The sequence below is a fragment of the Mus musculus genome, chromosome 18 (genome assembly GCF_000001635.26).
Source record: "Mus musculus strain C57BL/6J chromosome 18, GRCm38.p6 C57BL/6J".
Classification (NCBI taxonomy): domain Eukaryota; kingdom Metazoa; phylum Chordata; class Mammalia; order Rodentia; family Muridae; genus Mus; species Mus musculus.
In genome coordinates, this window is record NC_000084.6 from 13,000,714 (window position 1) to 13,024,318 (window position 23,605).

General features: G+C 44.8%; 1 protein-coding gene across 3 annotated transcripts; it reads left to right on the top strand.

Moving 5' to 3' along the window:
• The first annotated feature begins 6,268 nt into the window (after positions 1-6,268).
• Hrh4 (histamine receptor H4) lies at positions 6,269-22,988 on the top strand. Of its 3 annotated transcripts, none has more exons than XM_017317874.1 (3): positions 6,269-6,529; positions 15,063-15,226; positions 20,347-20,432. In XM_017317874.1, exons 1-3 carry the CDS (start codon positions 6,337-6,339, stop codon positions 20,413-20,415), a joined length of 426 nt encoding a protein of 141 aa, XP_017173363.1. In that variant the 5' UTR covers positions 6,269-6,336; the 3' UTR covers positions 20,416-20,432. The 3 variants fall into 3 exon arrangements, with proteins under 3 accessions (XP_017173363.1, NP_694727.1, XP_006525880.1); NM_153087.2 differs by lacking the exon at positions 20,347-20,432 and adding an exon at positions 21,050-22,169 and having other exon boundaries at positions 6,277-6,529; XM_006525817.2 differs by lacking the exons at positions 6,269-6,529; positions 15,063-15,226 and adding an exon at positions 21,050-22,988 and having other exon boundaries at positions 19,916-20,435.
• Positions 22,989-23,605: the final 617 nt, after the last annotated feature.

Consider the following 23,605-nt stretch of genomic DNA (forward strand, 5'->3'; position numbering starts at 1 on the left):
GGAGAACAACACAAAGAGGGAAACTACACCCTAGAAAAAGCAAGAAAGTAATCTTCTTTCAACAAACACAAAATAACAGCCACACAAACATAATTCCACCTCTAATGGCAAAAGTAGTGGGAAATAACAATCACTTTTCCTTAATATCTCTTAATATCAATGGACTCAATTCCCCCCAAAATATATAAACTAACAGACTGGATACATAAACAGGACCCAGCATTTTGCTGCACACAGGAAACAAGCCTCAGTGACAGAGACAGACACTACCTCAGAGTAAAAGGCTGGAAAACACTACAAAGATGAACTCTCAATTATGAACATATAAGTTCCAAATGCAAGGGCATTCACATTTATAAAAGAAACTAAAGCACAAAACACACATTGCATCTCACACAATTATAGCGGAAGACTTCAACACCCCACTCTCATCAATGGACAGATCATGGAAACAAACTAAACAGTTTTTCTTGCTTATAGGACAGAGTTTGAGCGGATGGCAGATGTACACATACAGGGCTTTTATGACATGATACAGAACATGAGATGGACGGTGAAAGCAGAGAGTTAACTATATTGAGATTCATAGAAGAGAAGGAGAAGCTAGGGGAAAGAATGCGTGTGTGTGTGTGTGTGTGTGTGTGTGTGTGTGTGTGTGTGTGTGTGTGTAAAAGTGAAAACTGAGTGAGGCAAATGAACAAATGCATTTTGCGATGTCCATCATTCTGTAGAGAGGCATATCTATCCTGTGAGATGTGGGTGGGGTCATGTGAGTTGCTGTCTCTAATTGGTGCTCCTTGGACCTGCCCTGTCATGAGGTAAGTAAGCATTGAGTTCTGCCGAGTCACACAAGGCTCTCTCCTTCATACAAGCATGGTTTATATCTCAGATGCAGTTTGAGCCCTCAGAGTGCAGAAGGCTTGGGAATGCATTAATTATGGTCTTTCTTTTTTGTGACTAAGGAATAAACTGGAATGCCACGGTATTTGTTTAGAGTGTCACATTTCCCACAGCCACCCACATAGGATTTCTGACTTTTCACTATCATGAATGTGAACCCAAAGTTTTGTTTTGTTTTGTTTTTTTAAGTTATCTAAGTGTTCCAATTATCTATCTCCTTGTGGCTTTTTACCCACGTGAACAGAAGAAGAACTATTTTTACAGTCAGGGTTTGACACATAGGACACGCAGAGGATGGACTTTTGCCATTTTACCCAATTCCTTCCTTAATCTTTCCTTACAGTTAATGGCATCTAACATCCTTTAGGCTTCCTGTTTATCTGTGTTCTCAGCTGGAGGTGGACATGTGTATCCAGGGCTTGACTCCCAACTCAGGTCTTCAACAACAGCTTCAGTGAAATGTGAACAGAGCTTTGTGAGTGTTGGCCTATCTCACTCCAGCCAGAGCTCCCGTCTGCTTGTCTGTTTTGGGGTTCTAGACCATTCTTGGCAGCATGTATGTCTTAGTTGAGTTGGCTGCTGTAATGCTCCCTGAGGTTCTCCAAAAGAAGAGGTTTGGGAAAACAGTGTCCTGCATTTCAGGAGACAACTGGAAGGGAAGATGTTACTCTTTATCATGGGTTTCCTTCCAGCAACCTCATATGAGACTCTCCCTTGTAACATCCTTTCAAGAACTAGCTCCAGCTTATTGACTATTGCAATTCTACGAATCCATCTCCAGTTGCCATTGCCATCCAAGCCATTCCTTCTATATGTAGGTGGAGGTGTCATTTCCCTAATTGGTTCTTGATTGTGTCAATACAGACACAGAAACTGGGCAGAGGAAAAAAGGTGGAATTTCCAGGTCCCAGGAGGAAGAGGAGGGGAAGGGAGAGAGAGAGAGAGAGAGAGAGAGAGAGAGAGAGAGAGAGAGAGAGAGAGAGAGAGAGAGAGAGACTGGTTTTCAGCAGGCTTTGGGAAAGGAGCAGTATACTGTGTGAGGCCTCGGGTTGACTAGAACCGGTGGCGACCTCTGCCACTGGTGGAATTCTGACACAAGATAGCTGACGAGTTTATTGCAGTAGATTCTGTGGCCATCACTTGTGTTATCTGGCTGGCTTTTTAAGTGTTAGGACTGTCTGGTGTTTTCAATCTGTGGCAACTCAGGTGGGCAGGAGAAAAGACACAGCCAGGGCAGACATTGGCGGAGCTAGCTGCAGGGTGGTTGGCCAGTGGAGAGGGAGTGCAGTTCCCAGAATCCAGAGCAAAAGCGTCAGAGCTATTGGTTTGGTGGAGCTGAGACCAGGACAACTTGGCAAAGGTAGCCATGGGGGCTGAGTAACAGGGCCATTGCTGGCGGCAGATCTTGGATCATAGCACAGCTGTGGCACTGGGCAAGGAGCAAGCATGGTTTTTAAAATTACACACAACACCTATAGATCCCTTTGGCTAAATCTACTGTGTGTGCCAGTAGAGAGGAGAGGTAGTCTATGGCTTCCCCTTGGCTCATTCTCAATGGCAAGTGTCATCTTGGATAAATACAGGGAAAGGGATATTACCTTCTATGGTACCATCTCATATTTTCATGATCTGACCCAACTTGCCAAGGTGCAGGAGCAGATGGTCTAGTTGGGGTGGAGTTTTTGCATTTAGGTTGGAAATGATACACATAATGTCTTACTTCTGATAACCATGTCTCAAGCCACAACAAAATAGCTGGCAAGGAACCTGCGGGAGGAAGGTTCTGGGCATCTGGGCTCGGGTCTCTTGCTTAGAAAGTCAAGGGCAAACATTGCTTAGCCATTCCCAGCTCTATTTTTGTTTGGCTGGGAAAGATATTTTTAATTGAAAAAATTTTCATACAACATATTAAGGCATTTTTTAAAAACCAAATGTAGGCTACTGGAGAGTTTCTTATTCACCTTCATTCTTGAAAAACATCTCATCCATTCACTGTATTTCTGCACAGAGTGTTCTCAACAAGCAACCTGGAGGCATTTGTGGCTTTCCAGTTTATGTTATATGCCCTACCACCACATACATTTTAAATTTTCTTTAAAAAAAAACAAAACAAAACAAAACAGAACAAAACAAAACAAAGCACCTTTTCCGTTTTGTTCTGAGACAGCATCTCTTGTAATCTTATCTGACCTTAAGCTTTCTATGTATCAAAAGATCACCACCTTGAACTTCCTGCCTTTACCTCCTAAGTCCTGGGATTCAGAGTGGCAACTACCACACTTACTGTTCACACTTTTGTGTTGTGTTGTGTTGTGTTGTATTTTTTAATTTTATATGATGGTCCTTGTGTAGCTTATTTCTGTATGCGTGAGTGCGTGTGTTCATATTTGTATATATGCACATGTGTATCAGAGTGCTGTGTGTGTGTGTAAAGAGTACAGGTTGACCTCAGTTTACCGCTCTGTGCACACTTGTAAATGTTCATTTCAATGAGTCGTGAGTCTGGCCTGAGGTCTCTGGCTTCTGTGACACCACCAACACTGAATCCTCATCAGGACTCCTCTGGGCCATCCTGTTGCCGCCTTGTGTCATGGAGATCCGCAGGTCCAGCCCTTTTCACATCCAAATCATGTGCAGATTTTACAGATTTTTGGGTGGGTCAACTCAGAGCCCTGGATCTGGACCTGCATGGAAGCTGGGCTGGTCAGCACCCTGGCTCTCCCTTCTCCGAACCACCAGGGTGATCTTTTCAGCTCTGTGCCAGCTAGGTAACGCGATGCCATCATCTGCAGGAGGCAGGGTCAACTCTTCTGCTCTTGTGTTCTCAGGAGCCCACCCACCCACACCCACTCTACTGTGCTGTCCAGACAAGGCACAGGGCCTACTCTCCCAAGTGCTACAGCCTGTGAGGGGCTGGACCAGCTCTCTCACTCTCATACCCTTGGGACAGACTCACCCGTGCCTTCACTATGAGGTCCAGCAATACCTTGTTGCCCAGGAGAGCTACAGGGTCTGCTCTCCTGAGTGCTTCAGCCAGTGATGGACAACACTAGCTCACTTACTCTCATGACCCTGGGACCAGTTCTCCTGACTGCTGCATGTGGTGAGGGGAAGGGAGGGGGTCATGCCTGAACTCACACCACCTCACAGCAGACAAGTGGTGGGGCCATCTCTCCTGCACTCTCACCCTAAGGCTGGCTCACCCACACACCCTTGACCAGGGCTGGCCCTACTTTGCTGGGCAGACAAGATCCAGTGTCTATCTTCCCAAGTGCTGCAGCTGGTGAGAGGCAGGGTCAGTTCACCTGCTTTCATGACCTGCGGTCATCTCTCCTGACCCCCTCAGGTGCCAAGGAGTGAAGGGGTGGAGGGCATCCCCTCTCCCAGCTTCCCCTTACCCATACCCACCCACCACCTCATGGCAGACAAGTGGCAGGGTCAGCTCTTCTGCACTCTCACCCTCAGGGCTGGCTCACTTGCACTCCCACCATTAGGGTCAGCTCTGCTGTGGTGTCCAAGTAAGGTGTGGAGCCTGTTCTCTGGAGTGCTGAAGTTGGTGAGGGGCAGGGCCAACTCTCTAAAATTCATGATTGAAGGTGTAAGGGATGGGGCATCACCTTTGTGCATGTGCCACCCCAATACAGACGAGTGGTGGGGTTTAGCTCTCCCACACTTATGCCCTCAGGGCTGGCTGGCTTACCACACAAAGGGGCTGGCTATTCCCACCACAAAGGCCAACTCCACTGTGCTGCCTGGCTGAGGTGCAGGGCCCACTCTCCTGAGTGCTGCCAGAGGTGGGAGATGGGTTCACTAGAGCTCAGCATCCAGTGATGGTTGGGGCTAGCTAAACATAGTCCCGGAGCACCCATGTTTTCCCTAATGGCTGTTCTCAGTGGTAAAATGAGTCATGGACAATGACCGGCTCCTGACACTACATAGCCATGGACCCAGACATGGCCTTCAGTAGCATCTCAGCCTGGGACTTCACTATGGCCCCCGTTGGCGGGACTGGCCACTCACCATAGGCTATTCCTCCCCACCCTCTAGTCTACCACTCCATCTCTCTTCATAATGCTCAGGCTGCTCTTTCTCTCACATCTGACCACCACATACTAGCACATTGTGGCGGCTCTTGCTGCAGGCTCAGCATGTGGCTGGCAGAACCCTGAGTGACTGCATCCTCCATCCATGCTACATGGTGTGACTGCAGGTGGGTGTCTCTGGCCCACCTGTGCTGTGCATTGGTGATCAGGTCTGTGGATGGCATGGTGGACTGCAGGTCTCTGTCTGCCTTCCCCCTCCCTAGCTGTGCTGCCTGGATTTGATTTGATTCAATTTGATATATTTGAGCTGTAGGCGTATGACAGCTTTGACCATCAAGCCGGGGCATCAAGCTAGAATGCACAAAGGACTGCCATCTGCTCTGCCCTTGACTGATAAGAACAGCACCACCACTAACATGTTTCTTTGCCCATTGTTGGGGGTCATGTCTGGCTTTTTAAACAAGGGTTAAATTGGTTTCCGTGGGCTGATTTGTTTCCTTATTATGGGTTGGCTTCTTAGCTTGTTTCTTGAAATGCCTGATATTAGTTGTAAGTTTTATCTTTGGGTTGGATTATTTTATGGTCTATAAATACTAGTTTCTTCTATTTTTTGAGGTGCCTTCTCACTTTGTAGTACAGGTTAGCCTGGGATTCAGTATAGCCTGGTCTGGTCTCCTCACATCAATCCTCCTACCCCAGTCTCCTCAGTACCACTCACGCTCATCTTCTCAAATACTCCTGTTTGCTGCCTGCACACTTCCTCCATACTCTTCTGACCAGGACTCAGTCCCCTGCATCACCTCTGGGCTTCTCTGAAGTTCGCATCCCGCTTTGGTCCTGCAGCTCCCAGCCCCAACCCCTCGGCTCAGAGGCACTGTTAGACTTCCTGTCTTTATTTCCCTTCTCTGACCGGCTCTGAAGCCTCCTGCGAGCGTCTCAGGAAGAACTGCCCCTTTGTCCCCGCTCCCTTTATAGGTTATTTTAGAGGCAGAGTGAAACTTAACCCCTGGTTCCTTCTTATGGTCAGAAGAGAATTTTTAGTTGGATCTTTATTTTAAAAAACGAATCTCACCCAATTCCAGCTTATGGCTCATAAAATATATAAACTATGTTTTTATAGATATTATATAATATTGCTCTCTACTTGGGAGATAGATGAATATATTGCATTGCTTAAGAAAAATACTTCTTTGTTTTGTGAAAACATTTTTTCAGTGTCAGTTAAAGGGAAATTGCCACCACAAGTTGATGGTTATCAATAACCAGGAAGTAGTGTGAAATCACCAGTAGATTTGAAGCTGCTGTTTTGAGTAGGGGACTGTATCTAAGAGGTGTCTGGTTGTTAAGACTGCCTGGCCAAGTGGATCTCCTGTACTAGCCATCATTTGATGTGATGTCGGAGTCTAACAGTACTGGCATCTTGCCACCAGCTGCTCAGGTCCCCTTGGCATTTTTAATGTCTTCATTTGCCTTTGCTATAATGGTAGGCAATGCTGTGGTCATCTTAGCCTTTGTGGTGGACAGAAACCTTAGACATCGAAGTAATTATTTTTTTCTTAATTTGGCTATTTCTGACTTCCTCGTGGGTAAGTTATGTATCTTTACTTAAAATTATCAAACTTAAAGTTGTGTAATTCCAGGGGCTGCATGGATTGGAGGGGACAAGAAGAAAAGTTAAAGTGTTAGAACTCTGGCAAGGATATGTGTGGCACTTTAAAAAGAAACAGTACACATATGACTATTAGGGGAAGTTTTATCTGAAAACAGGTTTTTATGTTGTTTTGTTTTTAGAATAAAAGAATTCAGAATAGTTCCAAAGTTATTTTAGTGTCACAGTTAGGTTGCTTTCAGAGCTATTTTTAATTTGTTTAGAATTACAGGTACTATTCCCTTAGTAAGTATCGTTTCCTTTGTACCCAGTATTGAAGTAATAAGAATCATGTGTCTGCTGGAAGCGAGCATGACCAAGAAGTGGTACATGCAGCGGGACAGGGACAGGGACAGGGACAGGTTGGTCAGTGTACTGTATAGCATGGAATTGGACACAGTCAGCAATCAGCTGCTCTACATGTGACAGAGTACCAGAGCATCATGTGATCACAAGAGTTCACAGAAACTAGGTTCCTCTGTCTTTGAAACCATTTTTTTTTGAAAAAAATTTTTAAAAAATCATTTTCACTTCCTTATTGTTATCTCTTCTGTGAGCCTGGTGCTCTACCTGCTGGGCATTATGCTCTCCCCTTCTCATGATGGTCAGATAGGGTACTCCTGTACTTCAGAGGACCGATGCATCTCATAGGAGCTCCTAGGAGACTGTCTTTTGCTATAGCCACATTACTTTTCTTCATAGCTACATACAGCTTGTGCTTATGTTAAAACACAATCAGAGGACATTTTGTTCATTGCCCAAAACACAGTGGTTGCTCAACAAACATTAGTCCCCTTCTCTTTGGATTTCTTGTCTGAAATGTTTTGACTCAGACTGAGTTTACTAACGTTTGTATCATACACAGTGAATGTTAACAGAGTTGGGCACTCCAGTACTATCAGGGAACCAGGAAATCCACAGAGAGGGTTTGTCTCTTTCTCCAGTGGCACAGAATGTAAGATAAGTTCACAGGACCTTCGGGTATGATGGGAGGTTCCATGACGGTCCACTGTGTGCCACGGACACTCAGGGCAGAGGGAGGTACATGTGGTTACAGGATTGTGGCACTCCCAGTGTAACCCTGAGGACAGATAGGATTTCTAGAGCTGAAGATGAGGAAGAGAGTGACAAGGATCAGCAGTGGCACAGGCAGCAAATCGCTGAGTATGTGCTGCAGGCTGGCTGCTGAAAAAATGGTTGGATGGAGGAAGCTAGGGCTGAAGGTGGATGATGAAGACCTTCACACAGTAATGTCAGTATCTAATGGAGCTTACTAAACAGAAATGGCAGGCCACAGATAAACAGAGCTAGCCAATTATCTATCTATCTATCTATCTATCTATCTATCTATCTATCTATCTATCTATCTATGCAGTGGTAGAAATTGAACCCAGGAGCCTCACCATTAACAGGAGGAGTACATTGTGTGTGTATATATATATATATATACACACACACACACTTATATATACATAATACACATATATGTATTCATATATATCATATAAATATTAATTATATAACGTGTATATGTATTTATAAATATATATGTGTATATATGTATATATGCTTTTTATATGTGTATGTGTGTATACACACATATGTATGTTTATATGTGTGCTTTAATTAAATTAACAATCTTACCACTCCTTGCCTCAATTTCATCCTCCAGCTAACATCTGCAGCTAGCTGCAGATCCTTCTGCATTGCTCTCCATGCTCACATCACATGTGTAAGTGTACAGTATGTGTAAACACAGAGAGCAGTCTGCTATAGAAACACAGATCTCCTTTTCCCTCACAGGATTTTACAGCCTTTAGTAACACTTGGCACTTAAAAGAGATGGTGCACTCTGGCACAGTGAGAGGAGACCATGAGGAGCCTGGCGGTAGGGAAAGGTGAGGTGAAGAGCTGAGAGAGCCTTAGACTGGGAACTTTCAAACCAAGACAGCTTCAGATAAAAATGAGTAATTCTCTGTCTAGTCCAAGATAGGCATCGAGGACACACTTCCAATCGAGGCTTAAGCACCATAGCCAGGAGATGTAGATGTGGTCGTTTGGTAGACTTGCGGTTCCCTCCACGGGCACGAGGATGGGCAAGGAACAGCTTTGTTTCTGCTGAGAGATGTCAAAGCTTTTTTTTTTTTTTAAATGTTTGCATGCAGACTGAGTGTGGTGGTTCATGCCTTTAATCCTAGCTACATAGTGAGACCATGTCTCAAACAAGACAAACAGTTGTGAAGATATGTCTCTGTGTGTTTGTACAAGCTCCTTCTTGTATGTGTGTGCCTGCACATGTGCATGTGTGTGCACCTGAAAATGGATGTGTATATGTACATGTGAAAGCCAGAAGACAACCTCATGTGTCATCTTCAGGAGTAGTGACCACTTCCTTTGTGGCAAGGTTTCTCATTGGCCCATAACTCACCAATTAGGATACACTGCCTACCTGCAAGAAAACCACTTTACCAACTGAGCCCTGTGGTCTTGTCCTTCATGCTTCTTGTGTCCTGAGACCTTCTTGTGGAAATCGCCTTTAGCACAACACTCATCATGGGACAAGAAATGGGACAGTGTCTGAGAGCCTTGTGGACTAAGATCTGAGTGTTCTGCCAGTGGGCTTTCCCTTGCTATCCTCTCAGGGTGATGCATGAAGGAGAGGTTTTCTGTAGCTGGAAGCCAGACACTTAGAATTATTACTATCATTATTATCATTACTACTAATCTGAATACTATCAGCTGTGGCGAAGGTGGGCTGTCCCTCAGGGCCTCGTGCGTTTGAGCACATTGTCCTTGGCTGGAGGTGCTGTTTGGAAAAGTTATAGAACCTTTAGGAGGTGAGGACTTCCTGAAGAAGTATGTCATTGGGGACAGGCCTTGAGGTTCGATATTCCAATCTTGCTTCCTATGGACTCTGATTCCTGCCTGTTGACACAGTCCTGTTTGCCTGTGACCTCTGTACCTCTTTAAACTGGGAGACAAAATGAACCCAACCGCCCTTACATTCCTTCTTGTCCAGTATTTGATCACAGCAATAAGAAAAGTAGCTAGTACACTGTGCATATAGATATAGAAGGAAATGCTTATTAAATTGGCACTGTGTGACCAGTGCTCTCAACCATGGGTATTTATATCCTATCAGCCATATGGTGAATGGTCAGGAAAGTCTCTTCAGAGGCAAAATGTAGTTGATGCCAACAAAGCCTGGAACAATTTTATAGGGTGGGAAGTTTTTTGTTTGTTTTGTACTATAGCTATATATGTATATCTATATGTATTGCATCTATATCTATATCTTTACATACCAGTTCAGTTCAGGATTTCTCTCTTGGCTTTTGTATATACTGAGACTACTGTAACAAAATACCAGAGGCTGAGAAGCTTAAATACTAGGAATCTGTGTTTTTACACATCTTACAAGCTCAAGATCAGGTCAAGATTCTACCAAATTTGGTTCCTAGTGAAGCCTCCCTTCCCTGTGGCCTTTTCTCTGCAGCTTCACATGGGCTGGAGAGGTGTTTGTGAAGAGAGGCAAACTCTGTCTTGTCTCCTTTTATGTGGCTATCAGTCTATTGAATCAGGGCTCCACCTTTGTGGCACATTTACCCCGAGTCTTTCCTTTAGATGTTCTATCTCTCAATAGAGCCGCTCTGAGAATGTTAGAACTTCACCATATAGAACAGGGAGAGGGATGAGCACACAGTGTGGCCCCTCTGCACTCTCCACCATCCAGCATCTCTCTACTTCTTCTCACTGTTTGCTTGCTGCTTGCTTAAGGAGGAGGTAGCAATTTTTTAGGTGGCTTGGACAGAAGAGCAATACCACACTGGTGTTGATTTTAAAGCAAACTAGGCTTCCCCACTGTCTTCAATTCATTCATGTAACAGTTGCACACTTCAAACAAGCACAAAGACTGGCAAGACTTCTTACCCTCCTGATGCATGCGTGCGTGCGTGCGTGCGTGCGTGTGTGTGTGTGTGTGTGTGTGTGTGTGTGTGTGTGTGTGACTGGGGAGATGTAATATACAACATAAATAAGTAAAAGTATGTAGTGTTTTAGAGGTGATAATTGCTTCAGAAAATGCAGCAGGGTGAGAGTGGGAGAGCGGATGGAGGGAGGGAGTATGCCATTTCAGTATAAAACTTGAGAGCCAGGGTTCACTGAGAAAGACACGTCTGAACGAACAGAAGGGGCTGCTGTCCGGGGAAGACTATGACAAGAGAAATGCAGTTCCAAGGATGTGAGGCTGAAGGTGCACAGCGAATGTGAGCCAGAGGCTGGGGTGAGGAGGGCAGAGGGACAGCAGGTAAGGGGCAGCTGGCATGGGGCGGGACTCCTATCTTATGGGGTGGGCCTCCCATCTTATGGGGTTTCCCCCTTCGTCTTCATTCTCATTTCTGCTCCCCTTCTCCACCTCATCTCCCTTTACCAACCCCTTTTTATTTTTTTATCTTTTTTTATTGGATATTTTCTTTATTTACATTTCAAACATTATCCCCTTTCCCTGTTTTCCCCCTCTCAGAACCCCCATCCCATCCGCCCTGCTTCTATGAAGGTGTTCCTCCCCCCACGCCCCCTCCCCACCCTCAGTTCCCCTGCACTGGGGTATCTATCGAGCCTTCACAGGACCAAGGACCTCTCCTCCCATTGATGCCTGACAAGGCCATCCTCTGCTACATATGCAGCTGGAGCCATGTGTAGTCCTTTGTTAATGGCTTAGTCCCTGGGAACTCTGGGGTTCTGGGAGTGTCTGGATGGTTGATATTGTTGTTCTTCCTATGGGGTTGCAAACCCCTTCAACTCCTTCAGTTCTTTCTCTAACTCCTCTATTGGGGAATCTGCGCTTGGTCCAATGGTTAACTACGAGCATTCACCTCTGTATTTGTAAGGATCTGGCAGTGCTAGACAGCTATATCAGGCTCCGGTCAGCATCCACAATAGTGTCTGGGCTTGGTGACTGTATATGGGATGAATCCCCAGGTGGCACAGTCTCTGAATGGCCTTTCCTTCACTCTCTGCTCTACACTTTATCTCCATATTTGGCTTTTGTGAGTATTTTGTTATTCTTCTAAGAAGGACCGGAGCACTCACAATTGGTCTTCCTTCTTCTTGAGCTTCATGTGGTCTGTGAATTGTTTCTTGAGTATTTGGAGATTTTGGGCTAATATCCACTTATCAGTGAGTGCACACCATGTGTGTTCTTTTGTGATTGGGTTACCTCACTCAGGATGATATTTTCTAGTTCCATCCATTTGCCTATGAATTTCATAAATTCACTTTTAATAGGTGAGTAGTACTCCATTGTGTAAATGTACCACATTTTCTGTATTCATTCCTCTGTTGGGTTCTTTCCAGCTTCTGGCTATTATAAATAAGGCTGCTATGAACATAGTGGAGCATGTGTCCTTATTACATGTTGAAACTTCTTCTGAGTATATGCCCAGGAGTGATATAGCTGTTCCTCGGGTAGTACTATGTCCAATTTTCTGAGGAACACCCAAACTGATTTCCAGAGTGGTTGTACAAGCTTTCAATCCCACCAGCAAGGGAGGAGTGTTCCTCTTTCTCCACATCCTTGCCAGCATCTGCTGTCACCTGAGTTTTTGATCTTAGCCATTCTGACTGGTGTGAGGTGGAATTTCAGGGTTGTTTTGATTTGCATTTCCCTGATGACTGAGGATGTTGAACATTGCTTTAGGTGCTTCTCAGCCATTCGGTATTCCTCAGTTGAAAATTCTTTGTTTAGCTCTGTACTCCATTTTTTAATAGGGTTATTTGGTTCTCTGGAGTCTAACTTCTTGAGTTCTTTGTATATATTGGATATTAGCCCTCAAATATATACCATCCTCTTTTTGATACAGCCTATTCACCCTCCCTCACTTCTTTTTAAGCACACATGACAAAGGCTCATTGCTCAGCCATGGGAAAGGCCTTGTAAATTTCCAGAGCAGACTTGGCAGGGGCATGTACAAGCAGGCCTGTCTGAGAGATAGTTCAGGTTTGATTTTCTGAAACTGTTTCTTCTATGGAAGCATTGTTCCATAGAGAGAGGAACCAAGAGCAGGGTATCTATACCAGAACACCATGGAGACAGCAGGGATTTACCAAACCAAAGGGTTCAATCCCCAATCTGCAGGCCTGGCTGCCTAGCCAAGTTAGAGAGCTTCAGGTTCTGTGAAAGGCTTGCACTCAGGCAATAAAGCATGCATGGCTGGGCAGTGGTGGCACATGCCTTTAATCCCAGCACTTGGGAGGCAGAGGCAGGTGGATTTCTGAGTTCAAGGCCAGCCTGGTCTACAGAATGAGTTCCAGGACAGCCAGGGCTACACAGAGAAACCCTCAAAAAACCAAAAAAAAAAAAAAAAAAAAAAAAAAAAAAAAAAAAAGAAAAAGGCGGCCAGCTATTATTTAATGCAGTTTCTAGAAATCTTAACACATCCTTCCTTTTTCACAAAGTTCTGAAAGTGTGGAAAGGAGTTTAAATCAGATCTTTCTCTTTAGTCTTGAAGTCAGCAGTGTCTAGTGGTTACTCATGTTTTCTATGGAAGACATGAGTACAGAGGTGGAAAATATACGTGTCAGGAGCACTGAAAGCCACAACGAACGATGAACCAAAATGTCAGTGTCTCAGTTCGAGGTACTTTGATTTACCTCGGGTAATCTTAGAGTTCTACTTTGTGTCAGAGTTGCCCTTCCCGCCCCCACCCCAGCTGATGATATGAAAGTCACCACAGGGACTCTTACTGATCATTGAAAGAACAATTGGTAGCATATGCCTGTAATCTCAGCCCAAGGCCCAGAAGAAGGCTAAGTATCACAGGTTTGCGGACAGCCCAAACTACAGTGATTTCGAGAGCAGCCTGGGCTAGATAGCAAGATCCTGTCTCAATAAACCAACCGTACCCCATAACCGAAACACAAAATTAGCAAGTTATTTGAACTACATATAGGAATGAAAACAGGTTTGGTGATACAGGCCTGTAATCCCAGCTACTGGGTTTGGGACTGCTCCCAGTGGAGCGATAGAGAGGGAACACACACACACACACACACACACACACACACACACACACACACACAGATAGATAGATAGATAGATAGAGAGAGAGAGAGAGAGAGAGAGAGGACTGACTGGGAAGAGAATGGTCCTGCAGGAAGAAGAATAAAAGAGACAGCAATAAAGGAGATAACACAATAAAAATATCTTCATTCATGATAATGTCATGGTGAAACCCTTTATTGCATACAATTTATATGCACAAAAAAGTAAAAAAAAAAAATGTAGCAAAATTTCTGAGAGTGTACATGACAGAGGGATCTCAGCAGTAAGAGAGCTTCCAAGGACAAGGGCGTTGGGAAAGGGACAGAGGTAAGTGCTTTTCAGAGAGAAAAGAGGCGAGGAGGGAGCTTCATGTGCCTAGTGTAGGGCGGAGACCAGATCTCCAGCAGAAAAAAAACGGGAAAGCGGAAGACATCCTATGAGGAACAATGTTTCAAAGGGATGTAAAAATCAGGGCTGCCGCTGGAGGCACTGCTGCGGGAGGGCGGACCGACGCCATGTTTAGTTTGGACCACAGAGAACATCTGTATTCATTGTGATGGATGTGGCTGGAAATGCAGTTAGGATCTCTGCTTCATTTGGGAATTGATAAGGAGCACCCACCGGTAGCTTGCTCATGACAACTATTTTAAAAATAACACTTAAAGAATGCATAGGGGATATCAGTTGTACAGAGCTTGGCAAAATACCAACGATATTTATATCTACCATTGTCGGCACGGCATTACTACATCAAAATGCCTGAGACAGCTAACTTTTGAGATCAGTGTTCAGCAGTTCGAATCCAAGGTCGGGTGGCCCATTGCTTTGGCTCCTGATGGTGTTAGACGGTTGGTTGGGAGCATGTGTGTGAGTGAGCACTACATCTAGAATGGGGAAGAGGAATTTGGGCTCTGTCCAGCGCATGCTCCAGCGAGCTAAGAGCCTCACACCTGGCTCCATCTCTACAGGTCCACAGCACCTACCAGTCCTACCATGCTGAAGACTGAACTTTTCCATAGCACCTCTAAAGGACAGTTATCCAACTAGTAACAATAAGTAAGCTATATTCTGTGGATTTGGACATGCCATTCTATGATGTATCCATTAGAATGTACCCTTTTTTGGTAGTCAATGATGTGTATAGTTTTAAAATATTTAAAAAGCTGAGTATGTGTGCGCATGTGTGCATGTATGCATGTGTGTGTGTGTGCGCGCGCGCGCGCGCGAGTGCACGCACGTGCATGGGTGCAGTGGTGCCACAGCATGCCATGCTATGCATGTGTAAGTTAGAGCACAACTTGTAGGAGTTGGGTCTCTCCTGTGCCATGTGGATTTGGGGAATTTATCAAGTTTGGTGGCACGCATCTACAGTCACTGAGTCGACTTGCTCGTCCAGTATTGTTTTTTAATTAATTTCCTCCTTGTACAGGTTTGATTTCCATTCCTCTGTACATCCCTCACGTGTTGTTTAACTGGAATTTTGGAAGTGGAATCTGCATGTTTTGGCTCATTACTGACTATCTTTTGTGCACCGCATCTGTCTACAATATTGTCCTCATTAGCTACGATCGATACCAGTCAGTTTCAAATGCTGTAAGTCATAACGTTCATTCATTTTTCTTAGAAGACTACAGTTGTAAATTCTGGGTCCTTAAGCCTGTACTGGGAATGTTGGGGATGGGTCCCAGGGATGAAACCCACTGACTTTTATTCTGCATGATCTGGTTAACTCTATCAGTGTTTGAAATGGGAAAGAAAGGACCAAAGAAAATTCAGGGCTCATCATGAGGAGTGCTAGCTGCGTCTTCCGTAGCTTGGCTCTCTGTGAGATTCCAATCTCTATCCCATGGCTAAGTTACAACCTCAATATTCCTCTCAAGATAGAACTCTGTGGGCAACTAGAAAGAATCCCTTAGTGAATGGGTGAGAAAAATCGATTTTGAACCCCCCAAAGAGAAGATGGTGATATAGCAGTGCCAGCTTAGGATGCACGGCAAGAAAGCTGGATTTACACAAAATCTGGAATAGCCTCATCAGTGAGTTAGCAGCATTTTTAAAGATTAAACCTCTCAGCAATAGAATAAAGGAGAAAATAGGGTGTGGTTAGAAAGCAGCCACAGAGCTGTGGTGCAGTGTTTTGTGATCTTAAAAAAACCAGAAGAGTGGATCTGGGAGATAGGAAGGTGGGGGGACAGGAATAGAGGGAGGTGTTGTTCTTATCTTACACCTTGTTTGAGGTTTGCTGGTTTTCCATTGTGCATGCCAAGCCAGCCTGTCTGCAAACTTGAGGGCACTCTTCTGCGTTTAACCCCTCTCTCTCCTCAGGAGTGCAGATGTTCTGTGTACACTGCTGGAGTCTAGCTTTTCATGAGTGCTGGGGGTCTGAACCCAGGTCCTCACACTTGCCTGACAAGTGCTTCACTCTGAGCAAGCTCCTCCCCAGCCCGTATTTGCAACCTTTGACGTCACTTACTGTTGAATCTTAGGATCACAAAGCTTTGGGAGACATTGTATGGCCCATGTGGCTAAATGCTAAGATACAGAAATAAGTATTTTAGGAATGGTAGTGATTCAGACGGAGGCATACCCAGAGACATATGTGTTGAGTTCTAACTGGTATGCTCCTGCCCGAGTGGACCCAAGAGGACAAGAAATTAGATTAGATAAACTATAAACTGTTGGAACAAGGAGATTATAAAATATTGTTGTTCAAAAAAGACACATTTCTTTTGCTTTCACAGAATACTCTGGAAAAACATAGACAGTTCCATTTCAGGACATCACTTCCTGGCCTCTGACATTAATAGGGTGACTCTGCCTGTGAAAGGTTAGGGAACAGCAAATATTTATTATCCAGGGCTCAGTAATAATTTTTTTTTCAGTATTGTAGTACCTGTAGTATGCTCAGCTATGCTGTCGAGAAGACATAGATGATTTGTGCGGTGTGGTGGTGGTGGTGGTGGTGGTGGTGAGGGTGAGGGTGATGTTAGCAGTGGCGCACACAAGCACTCGTGCTGTATTCACCCTAGTTTTGTTTTAAGAAATTCTCTGGCAGTGAAGGCTGCCAATTTCTTAAGATATAGGTGGCTGGGACTCCATTCCTAGGAACAGAGTTGAGCACCGGGCAAACTCTACATGTGAACAGCGTCAACAATGGCGGGGCAGCTAAGAAGGCGCTTGTACTTTGTTGGGATAAATCCAGTACTCCTGAGTGCTCTCAAGTAGGGTTCCTGGGAAACTCAGTTTTGCCCAAAGCTGTAAGTAGAGGAGATAGTGATGAGAAACAGGAAACTCAGCCCAGGAAGTAGAAATATGCCCATAATTTTGAAAGTAAAACTTCATCGAAGATGGCTATAATGTTGTTCAGAGATGTCCTTTGGAAGGGCCAGGCTAACAGTGGGTGACGAAGATGGGTCTTGTGTAGTGGAATTTCCCTTTACTTGATTGGATAATAAAGACAACAAGAAGCCAATCACTGGGCGAGGAGGCGGCGGGTCTTCCGGTCCGAGAGCGGAAGAGAGGATGGAGAAGAAACAAATGTCTCTTTTTGGATGATGAGGCGGGAGCGTTAGGAAGCACAATGGAGACTGAGAACTGTTAGATCTGGTGGCAAAATCCACCAGACTCTGCCACCAGAAGATTTCTAACATAGAATAGTCAATGAGTTTAGGATGATAGATTCCGCACTCAGCGGTTGTGTTATCTGTTGATTCTAAGCTAAGATTGATGTTTTCAGTTTTGCGGTAAATTAACTGAGCTCCAGGGGAAAGGTAACCCAGTGGAGCATAGGTTAGCAAGTGTGCCCCCAGCTAGCAGTGGGAATTTGGGAGTGCTGAGCGGTTTGGCAGCAGCTAGCCCCAGGGACCGAGAGAGCTATTCTAAGAAGCAGAGCCAGTGTTGGTGGGAGAAGCATTGGTCTCGAGCTATGTACCTGGCTGGGAACAGATCAAGAGCCCCGGCTGGGGCCAAGTGGCGATAGCATAGAGAGAGTAGGAATTAAAGTGTGCCCAGGATGAAAGTTGGGAGAGAATATTCTTCCTTTGCCTTCATATGAAGAGAGAAACTTTGCAATGAAATCTAAGCCATGATGAATAGTGTTGGGGGACTGGCTGGGAATTCCTAGTGCAGCGCCATGGTCTGTGTGGCTAAAATCTACAGGAATTACTCTCTGTTCGATCTGGAAGCTACAAGTTCAACACCATGGAGGATGACCTCTCTCTGAAGTCTCTGGGAAGATGTCCATAGCTTTCTCATGGGCCATCTTTGGCTTGAAGATACTTCACTGCAACTCTTTGCTATCATGTGGCCAAGGATGAAGGCTATAAACCAGGATGGGCACTTAGCACAATGTGGACTGCTTGTCAAGAATCTCCACGTGAGAATGTGTGAATGGTGGCCACTGCATGTGCCTCAGCAGCTAATTGTTCACAGGCAGAAATCAGAGGGAACTTGTGTTTTTTATTTATTCTTCCTCTTCTTATAAGGACACCAGTCATTACTGGATCAAGGTGACCCCAAGTCCAATATGATGTCATCCTATCTTAATTATATCTGTCAACACCATATTTCTAAATAAGGTCACATTCACAGGTACTTGTGGATAGGATGCAGTGGAACTCATCAGGGAACTCAGTTCAGTTGAACACAGGAGCTTACTTCACTATTAATAGCAGAAGGTTCCAGAGGGCCTTCCTGTCTCCCAGATGGAACATGACTGACTACTGAGGTAGGGAAGGAGGCAGGACAGGGAGCAATGTCCTGAGACTGATTTCAGAGAGGCTACTGCAGTCACCTGGGTCAGAGATGAAGACACGATGAGACTGCCATCCCCTGCCCAGGCCCCTGGGATGTCCGTTAGCGCGTTCGACCTTATGCAAAGTGAACGGGAGAAGCTCCTCCAGCCTTATACCGTTACAACGAGCAACGGAGCAATTCAGCTAAATGCAGGCTTATGACCATCTGGGTGTTGTCCCCATCTCTACAACCGTTAGACTTAGTGGTAGATTAGTTAGTGTCATGAGAAGTGGGAGATGGGAAAGTGGGCTGTGTATGGAAGCTGTGATCAGCATCACAGGCCATCTTACTTCTGAGCTTATTCTCAGAAACACCAGCAGTTTGGTGTGTGTGTGTATGTGGGGGGTGGGGGCCCATATTTCTTTATGGTTAAAAAATTAAAAGAATTATTAATCACTTCCCTCTTACCAACAGCCATTGGCATGTGTGTGCAGTAAATCAAAGGGCCACCCATCTCTTTAAAAATGTGAAAACATGCTGTAGTGAGGTTTTAAAACTCACAGAGAAAATAAGATCCAACGAGGGGAGGTTGTTGGCACCTCTTTTCTTATGAGTGGGGGCATGGGAGAAACCTGGGACATTTGAGCTGGAAGGAAGCAAACAGAATGCACACAAGTTCAGAGAGATTGATGACCCACAGGATCAAAGCAAATGTGAGCCTCTTTTTCACTTGTTGCTCTCGAAGAGGACCATGGTTTGGTTCCAGGAATCCATACTGTGGCCCACAATTATCTGTAATGTACCTTTGGTTCCTGGTTCTCTCTGTCCTTTAGGAGCCCCACACATGCATGTAGCATACACACACACACACACACACACACACACACACACACACACACACACATGCAGGCAGAACACCTATACACATAAAAATAAATAAGTAAACCAAACCAAACCAGAAAACCTTCTTGGTTCTGTGACAGACTTGCACTCCCAAGAGTCAGAACTAGGAGGACCCCAAATTTAAGGGCAGTTGGAGCTATATGATGAATTCAAGGTCAAACTGAACGACAGAATGAGTTTTTACCTTGAAAAGGAAGGGCCAGGATGTAGCTCAGGAATAGATCATCTTTCTGGCATTGACAGGGCTCTGGATTTGATATTTATTCCAGATACAGAGCAATATGCCTTTCGATTTTCAAAGACTGTCTTACAATTGACATAAAGACCACAGAGGGTAACACTCACTCACAGACTCTAACTTCATTTGTCCTTGTGGAAGTCTAACCTTGTCACCCTCACACACACACACAAGAGACATACAGATATACACACAGATACACACAGACATATACACACAGACACACACATAGAAACACAGCTCTTTCATGCAAACACACCACACACACAGAAATACAAACATAGACAGATACACACACACAGATACACACAGACATACACACAGAGACACAGAAACAGAGACACACAGAAAAACATACAAGTAGACACAGAGTCACACAAACATATAGATACACAGAGACACAGAGACACACAGACAGACACACATGGACAGACACACACAGACACACACTGGCACTTGCTGTAGTCATGTCTCTCAACATGGCTTCTCCTCATGGTTTTGGCCGTGATGGAAACACTTAGAGATAGAAGTGCCCTGAGAGTGTTCAGAAACACAGCATCACTCCAACATGGCCAAGTGTCTTCCTGGGTGCAGTCTCTTGGGAGTGGTGCAAGGGTTACCTGTTGTTTGCCTCACCGTGGGGTTCCTGCGTAAACAGCTGAGTATATTCTTCCTGAGTGTCAGGATCAGATAAGCCGTACCTTTAAAGCATTAAAACTGTGCCTGTGGTACAGCATGGGTTTTGCCCTGTAATGTGGTGCATGTCTTTCTCTACATGTTTATCTATATGAATTCCCCAAACCACAATGTTTTCTTTAACTGAAGCATCATCCAACAGTGTGTCCACTCTGTGATGCATTCTCACACTGACGTGTGTTTCACTGAAGAGAATACTGCCTTGTTCTAGGCTGCAGATGGAGAACTGCGGTGAGTGTTCTCAGTTCCAGTAACTGTTCAGATTAGAGTCAGGAAAAATTCCTTCCTTCCTTTCCCTTTGTTTGCTTGTCTCTTTCTTTCTGCATGAGTATACACATATGTGCATGCATGTGGTGGTCAGAAGTATCATCCCTGAGGTACCATCTACCTTTTTCAGGCATACGTATGCATTTGTTCATGTGTGAACAGGTGCCATGTATGGACATGTGTATATGCAAGTGTGTGTAGAGGCTAGAAGACAACTTTCGGTGCCATCCTTACAAAACGCCATTCCCTTGAGACAGGTCTTTCTTCGGCCTAGAGCTCACCAATTAGGCTAGACAGACAGGCCAGAAGGCCTCAAGGATCCTCCTATCCCTCCTGCCCAGGTGCCAGGATTACAAATTCATGCCACCACAGCAGGCTTTGAGAAAACTGCTTTCTTATTTTAGATAGTGTCCATGGCTTTGCTACAGTGTTCAAATCTTCACCTGATGGTGTATTGTTTTGTCTTGACAGTTATTGAGAAAGCATGTGCCAACATCACGTGAGTTAGTGTAGCTCTTGCATATCCCTGGAACATGTGTGTTTTCATTAAACCACATTAGTTGTCTGGTTTCTTGTAGGTGTCTTATAGGGCTCAACACACTGGCATCATGAAGATTGTTGCTCAAATGGTGGCTGTTTGGATACTGGCTTTCTTGGTAAATGGCCCGATGATTCTGGCTTCAGATTCTTGGAAGAACAGCACGAACACAAAGGACTGTGAGCCTGGCTTTGTTACAGAGTGGTACATCCTCACCATTACAATGCTCTTGGAATTCCTGCTTCCTGTCATCTCTGTGGCTTATTTCAATGTACAGATTTACTGGAGCCTGTGGAAGCGTAGGGCTCTCAGTAGGTGCCCTAGCCATGCTGGATTCTCCACTACCTCTTCCAGTGCTTCAGGACACTTACACAGAGCTGGGGTGGCTTGCAGGACAAGTAATCCTGGATTGAAGGAATCAGCTGCATCTCGTCACTCAGAAAGTCCTCGAAGAAAGAGCAGCATCCTGGTGTCCTTAAGGACTCACATGAACAGCAGTATCACTGCCTTCAAAGTGGGTTCCTTCTGGCGATCGGAAAGTGCAGCGCTTCGCCAAAGGGAGTACGCAGAGCTTCTCAGAGGCAGGAAGCTAGCCAGGTCACTGGCCATCCTTCTGAGCGCTTTTGCCATTTGCTGGGCTCCATACTGTCTGTTCACAATTGTCCTTTCAACTTACCCCAGAACGGAACGCCCCAAATCGGTGTGGTACAGCATTGCCTTCTGGCTGCAATGGTTCAATTCGTTTGTTAATCCCTTTCTGTACCCTTTGTGTCACAGGCGTTTCCAGAAGGCTTTCTGGAAGATACTTTGTGTGACAAAGCAACCAGCGCTGTCACAGAACCAGTCAGTATCTTCTTGAGGAGAATTGCTTCACGAGTGCCAACTTTAGTTTCTGTCCTCTGAATGGATCTGAGCTTCCATGTTGCTCTATCCACTCAAGCAAACAGTGTACAAAATGTAATGTCTGAAAACTTTAATAAAACCCCTCCACATGCAAGTCAGTGGAACATGAGTCCACAGTAGTTTAGGAAACATGACAGACTGAGAGCTGCAAAAATACTAATATTTTCCTCAGGGCTCTCTGTCTCTTTCCTGATACAACATTTATTGTGCTATGCCTGATTTCTTTCTGCACTCAGTGTTTTCCCCAGTAGTGTTAGTTTCTTTTTTCTTTGTGTGTGTGTGTGTGTGTGTGTGTGTGTGTGTGTGTGTGTGTGCAGGTGGCTTCAGAGCCCAGAAAAAGGTGCCAGACCATGTGGAGCTGGAGTTACAGGTAGCTCTGAGACACAGAACATGGGTGTTGGTCACTGAACCTGGGTCCTCTGTACGTTAGCACTCTTCCTTGCTGTCTGTAAGTTAGCACTCTTCCTTGCTGTCTGTAAGTTAGCACTCTTCCTTGCTGTCTGTAAGTTAGCACTCTTCCTTGCTGTCTGTAAGTTAGCAAGCACTCTTCCTTGTTGAGCAACCTCTCTAGCTCCAAGTTTCTGTTTTCCATGTTCTGGTCACACAAATGTGTTTAGTTTGGAACATCATTCCTTAAAGAACTATTGGGCAAGAAACCTGGCCCCTGCCCCGTACCCGTGCCATGTCAGAGAGCTCTGTGGTTAGTGGGCAGGGGACACTAGGCTGGGGTTGGCAAAACTAGGGTTGGAGTGAGCCCAGGTTAGCTCATGGGTTTTTGTAGATCTTCCTCCCAGAATCCCAACAGGAAAGAGGCATGGTGAGGACACGGTGATCACCCTTATTTGAAAGGTCCTCTTGTCCTGTTTTTTTCCTGCCCTCTGTTCCTGGCTTTCACATCTCACCTAAAACTTATCTTGGTGAGAACATAGGTGAGAGAGGAAGGTGGAGTGGATGGAACACCATATGGCCAAACTACCCTCTGTGACATCTATGCAACAACTGGACTCTGGTAATCGTTTACAAATTTAAAAAATAAGTGTATGAATATTTTGTGTACATGTATGTCTGTGCAACATGCATGTGCCCAGTGCCCGTGGAGGCCAGGACTGATGATCACGAGTCACCATGTGGATGCTGGAAACGAACCTGGATCCTCTGGACTGGCAGCTAGTTCTCCTAACTGCTGAGACACCCCTCCAGTCCCAGATGCCAGTAATTATTAGTAAGATATTCTTGTGCTTATTCAATGTGTCATGAACTCATCTGCCCAGTGCTTTGCGTGTCTCTCTTCCTGTGTGCCGAGTGTACATTAGCTTTCCTGAGGATCCTATGTTATTATTTTTATGGTATGTCTTGTCCTTTTTTTTTTTTAAAGATGTGATTATTACATAATCCACAATAGTCTTAAACTTGTGATCCTCCTGCCTCAGCTCCCAAGTGTTAGGATTATAGCTACAGCTACTACCCAGATGGACTTAAATAAAGTTTTTTTCTCTCTCAGAATTCTATGCTGAAGTTGTCACCAAATTTTATTTTACCATTGTTAACTCTATCACCCCATAAAGCCTTATCATGACTTGTTTTGTAACTTCTGAGAATCCTTGTGCAATTTAATAATTTCATATTTCTTATATCTTTTAAACTTTTGCCTTTTCACTTAACTTTTTAGGTTAGTATATGAAATATCAGGTTT

Excerpts from the sequence above, each read along its gene's own strand:
- Hrh4 (NM_153087.2), top strand. The coding sequence starts at position 6,337 with ATGTCGGAGTCTAACAGTACTGGCATCTTGCCACCAGCTGCTCAGGTC. Across the intron at positions 6,530-15,062 it reads TATTTCTGACTTCCTCGTGG|GTTTGATTTCCATTCCTCTG; the intron begins GTAAGTTATGTA and ends CTCCTTGTACAG. Across the intron at positions 15,227-21,049 it reads ACCAGTCAGTTTCAAATGCT|GTGTCTTATAGGGCTCAACA; the intron begins GTAAGTCATAAC and ends GGTTTCTTGTAG.